The sequence below is a fragment of the Buceros rhinoceros genome, unplaced genomic scaffold (assembly GCF_000710305.1).
Source record: "Buceros rhinoceros silvestris isolate BGI_N320 unplaced genomic scaffold, ASM71030v1 scaffold31073, whole genome shotgun sequence".
Taxonomy (NCBI): Eukaryota; Metazoa; Chordata; class Aves; order Bucerotiformes; family Bucerotidae; genus Buceros; species Buceros rhinoceros.
In genome coordinates, this window is record NW_010405836.1 from 1 (window position 1) to 4,859 (window position 4,859).

At 46.5% G+C, this 4,859-nt stretch overlaps 1 protein-coding gene across 1 annotated transcript; it reads left to right on the forward strand.

Moving 5' to 3' along the window:
- The first annotated feature begins 1,858 nt into the window (after positions 1-1,858).
- On the forward strand, positions 1,859-2,642 carry LOC104491455 (gap junction beta-2 protein-like). The gene has a single exon (XM_010133883.1). It carries the CDS (start codon positions 1,878-1,880, stop codon positions 2,553-2,555), a length of 678 nt encoding a protein of 225 aa, XP_010132185.1. The 5' UTR covers positions 1,859-1,877; the 3' UTR covers positions 2,556-2,642.
- Positions 2,643-4,859: the final 2,217 nt, after the last annotated feature.

A 4,859-nucleotide genomic window follows, 5' to 3' on the forward strand; every position in this document is an offset into this window, starting at 1 on the left:
CGGGCGCGGAGCTCGGTGCGGGAAGGGATAGGCTGGGAGCTGCCTCCGGGCGTCCGGTTTGTCACCAGACTTCGAGTGGTTTCCGAAAAAATGATGACTTGGTTGGCAGGGTGAATGTCCCGGTAGAGTCGCTCATTCCCCGCAGCCGATTTCGATGTCTCTGTAGTGGCAGATGAGCGGGAAGAAATGTTTTTCCCCCCTCCAGACTTGCAGCGCTGTTTCAGAACTGCGGCGTGAGACCACACTTAGAGCGCAGGTTGTTCATCCGACGGAGCTATACACTTCAGATACTTTCCTTCAGTCCTGATTAGCTCTTTGTGAAGGTTTCATTGCCTTTTTTTTAATCACTATGCAACAGACATGAGAAAATTCTTAACAGAAAGATGCAGGTATTGTTGAAGGAATTCAACTTTTTTTTTTTCCTGTCTTACCCAATTTCACCTTTCCCGTCACAGTAAATCTGACCTTTCCCTCTTGCCTCAAGGCTTGCCTGTACAAACTAGGCCCTTGTACCATGGGTATATGTTGGGGCATGTTAGTCCTTCGGTTGTTTTAAGTACACCAGGGTAGAGAAGTTCTTATTTTTTCCCCTCTGTTACATGAGAATGAGAGATTTTGAAAACCGGCCAGTGTGGTCTTGCAAGGTACCATGCTCTCCCCGCCGAGAGGAGATGGAGCCCTTACCCATGGCCAGTGTAGCTCTCCCCCACAGCAAGGTTGAGCCCTAGCCTCGGAAGAGGATGGACCAGCTATGCAAGGGCTCTGGTTTCAAAGGGGTTTGTCCAGTTTGATGATCGTTTTCCAGCTGGCTGCGATCAGTGAAAGCTGAGACTGAATTCTGACTTCAGCAAAGCTTACGGTTTTGAAAGTTTTACTTTCTGATTTTGGAAGTTAACAGCTTTCAAAGGGGCAAAGAGTGGATTTTAGTTTTGAATTCAAGAGTAAGAAGAAAGCCGAAATGGAGCTGCTTTGAAGTTTCGCCTGCTGTTTATTCTGCTGGGGTGCGATAACATCTAGAAAATCCACACAAACTCTGATTTAGCTGAGGGCTTTTCCCTCTCAGTCTATGGCTCTGCTCGTCTCCTTTTTGCGTGAGAGAGCCATGAATGTGGAAGGTCAGGCTCTGCGGTATCTTCCTTTGCCTGTTGGTTTGTGCTGTATATGCATATGTATGGCTGACAGCTGGCTTGCGGCTTCTCAGCAGGGTTGGCAAAATCAAATGCCGAACTTCGGAGGTGAAGGGCCATGTCTGACCTACAGCAGAAAGCCTTGGAGGCGTCTGGGTGGAGTGAGGGCTTCTGCTAAGAAGGCCAAGCAGAACTTGCCTTGGAGGCAAAGAAAGCACCGGCTGTGGTGGTGGGGCTGTGGTGGTGGGGCTGTGGTGGTGGGGCTGTGGTGGTGGAAAAGAAATCCCGTGGCAACTACTAGAGAGGCTTCAGCTTTGTCTAGATGTGGCCTTAATGTGTGCAGTGATAGTAATTTCTGTGGCTTTGGGAAATACCCCAAGAGGCAAAACACTGATGAGAGTTAAGCATCGAAAGGGAAATACCTCAAGAAAGAGGAGGAGGGCTTAGAGGATGCGTGGAGGAGATGTGTTTGAAGGTGTAACTTATCTCCTGCACAAAGTCTTGTGAGAAGTACATCAAGGTATGCTTGTCCCGTCATAAATATACAGAAGGAGAGAATTTAATAATCTGTTTGAATCCACAAATGTATGAGTGGTGTTAATGGAAGAGACTTGCATTTGCCTATGATTCTTGAGAGAGTGCCAGGACTCCTCTTGCTCATAGCAGGTCTAAAGCTGATTTTCCACCCTTTGAAAAGTGACCGTTTGTTGTATTATGTCGTCCTGCAGGTAAAAAGACACAAAAGAGAAGATGGACTGGGGAAGTCTGCAGACCATCTTGGGAGGGGTAAATAAGCACTCCACCAGCATCGGGAAGATATGGCTCACGGTCCTCTTCATCTTCCGTATCATGATCCTGGTGGTGGCTGCAGAGAGAGTCTGGGGAGATGAGCAACAAGATTTTGTCTGCAACACACTTCAGCCTGGTTGCAAGAATGTTTGCTATGATCACTTTTTCCCCATCTCTCACATCAGACTGTGGGCCCTGCAGCTGATCTTTGTTTCCACGCCCGCGCTGCTGGTGGCCATGCACGTAGCTTACACCAGGCACGAGAAGAAAAGGCGGTTCAGAAATGGTGAGAAAATTAATATTGAAGAGCTGAAAAATGAAAAGGTTCACATTCGGGGCCCTCTGTGGTGGACGTACACCAGCAGCATCTTCTTCAGGATCATCTTTGAGGCAGTCTTCATGTACGTGTTCTATTACATGTACGATGGGTACCAGATGCCTCGCCTGATGAAGTGCAATGCGTGGCCCTGCCCCAACACAGTGGACTGTTTTGTGTCTCGGCCCACTGAGAAAACCATGTTTACTATTTTCATGCTTGCTGTGTCTGGGATCTGTATAGTGTTGAATCTGGCTGAGTTGTGTTACCTAGTAATCAAAATTTGCACGAAAGAATCCAGGAAAACAGCAATTTTAAAATAATTCCCCACTTGCAGTATTCTTTAGCTCCCATTTCCCTCAAACTTTCTTAGGTGTCAGGAAAGAATCAGCAATATTTTCACGCTACAGGAAAAGTATAAAAAGAATGTTCATTGATGTTTGTTGGGACAGAGTCGCTTTTCAAACCATGGGAGTGGGAAGGTCCAGAGAAGGCTCTAGTGCCCCAGGGAGAGCCAGGAATCACAAACACGGTGTCAGCTGCTGAGGCGAGCCAATAACCAGGGGATTTGGTCAAAAGTTGGGTGGTGTTTTTCTGGAGGGAAATTATGGCTTGTGAAAAGGAAGAAGACAGGACGGGGAGTGTGTTTGTAGGGGTGTCCTAGGCTCTCTCTGAGTATTCTGGAGAGCGAGGAGAGGGCCTGAGGAGCACAGGCACCCTGTGGCAACGCGTGCTCTCAGCTCTGCTGGGCACCAGCAATGGTTTTTATCTTTTTATCTCCTGCGGGATTGCGGGTGGCCAGTCTCAGCTGCTTGTGAATGTCACGAGGCCAATGCTGCCTCCCTCCACACACAGGGGCTACAGCAGTGGGAGGAACCAAGTTTGGTTTTTTCATTCTCTTGGTCACTTCAAAAAAGGGTTGTCACCTTTGAGTGGTGGGGGCAGCGCACTGTCTGCCTCCTCTTGTACTTCCTCAACACTTTGTGAACATTCCCAGTAAAGTAGATTTTATTTGATGAAGAGACTTTCTACCACCCAACTGTGCCTCCTTCAGCTGTGTACTTTAAAAAGTTTTGTGGGGTTTTTTTTTAGTAAAAGCCAAGAAAAATTACCTTTTCTCCTTCTGTTTGTTATTCAAAAGAAGTACTTCAACTCTGAGCATGGTACACGGTTGATTGCACCTATGAGTGCTTTTCCCTTCAAGCCCTTTTTCCTATCCAGCCTGCACAGCTTTTCCTTGCAAAACTTTCTCCCTATCATCTGAGGTACCTTTCAAGTGAGTTCAACAAACCACTCCAAATCTCTTTGATATTCCGCGTTGTGAGACTGAATCACCCTCTTCTTTCAGTAGGTCAAGCAGGAATTTGCGCAGCTTGCAGAGCTGAAGTAGCAAAGGGACCCAATCAGGAATGAGAAGTAACTTGATATTTTTTGTAAAGTGCACGTTGCTGAGCTGTGAGCTGCATATTATGAACTTGAAGAACTATGTGAGTCAGTCTGGTCTTGTCTCTCCAAAGTAGTTTCAAAATGTGTTTCATGTCTGTCAGAGGCAGCTACACCAGCACATACAGTTTGTCATCTCCAAGTGCCTGCCCCTTGAACCCTCTTCCAGAAAGCTCGTTCTCCTCCCTAGCTTTAATAACTGGCTTTCTCCCAGAATGAATAAGCACTCTCTCAGCTCCCCTGTTTGTATCCACCCCTCACTGTACATTTAAGTTGGTCACTGTTGGAGTAAACAAAGCCGCATGCATTGAGGCTCGTGTCCCCTTGTTGTGCTCTGGAAGTGGAGCAGAATTGGGCTGTCGTTGCTTGTGAGCCACGTCCAGAGTTACAACCTGACTGCAGACCAAAGTCTGTCATCTCCGAGAGGAGCGAGGAAACCGTGAAAGCACCATCTTCAGCCGCATGAACCCGAAGATGGAAAGTCGTTAATAGTAAGCTGAACTGGAAACTTGGACTGTGAAAACATCCTTAATTCAACTCTGCGGAACAAAGCTTGGCACATATCGGGCGTGTGCTTGGTAAAGTTCCTGCATTGTTCTGTGTACAAGTATGAAGAGAACAAACTATCTATGCTCCCAGTGCTCTAGTATTACATTTCTTTTGTAACAACAGGATTTATTTTTTCCTGGAATTATCATTAAAGCACTCTTGTGGTGTCTGTTTTCCGTATTGTACCTGCCGTGTGTTACCTCCTGTGTCTAACAAAGATGGAAAATGAATGCACCAATACAACGTTCAATATAAGGGCTACTGCAGAGGTTTTGCCCTTCTGCTGCAGGTTGGTTTTTCAGTTGGTTGCATTGACCATTACCCTGCAGACTTTGTGAGCTGGTAGTGGAAGGTGATATATGTGACCCCTACTAGATACCAAGTGAGCTGCTTAGGTCAGCCTTGTACCAGCAGAAGCGCAGCTGGAGAAGGCTGGTGGTAGATGAGTTAAGCAGCTCCACAGGGCAGGGAGGGAAAAAATGATAGAAATAGGGAAAGTGTCTGGAAGTGGCCAAGAGAGAGTTTTGATCCAGAACTGTAATATGAGGCGATAGTAGCTCTACCAGGACATATTTACTGTCTCTAGATTTATTTTCTGTGTATATTAAATTTTACTAAATAGCTACTTTGTAGGG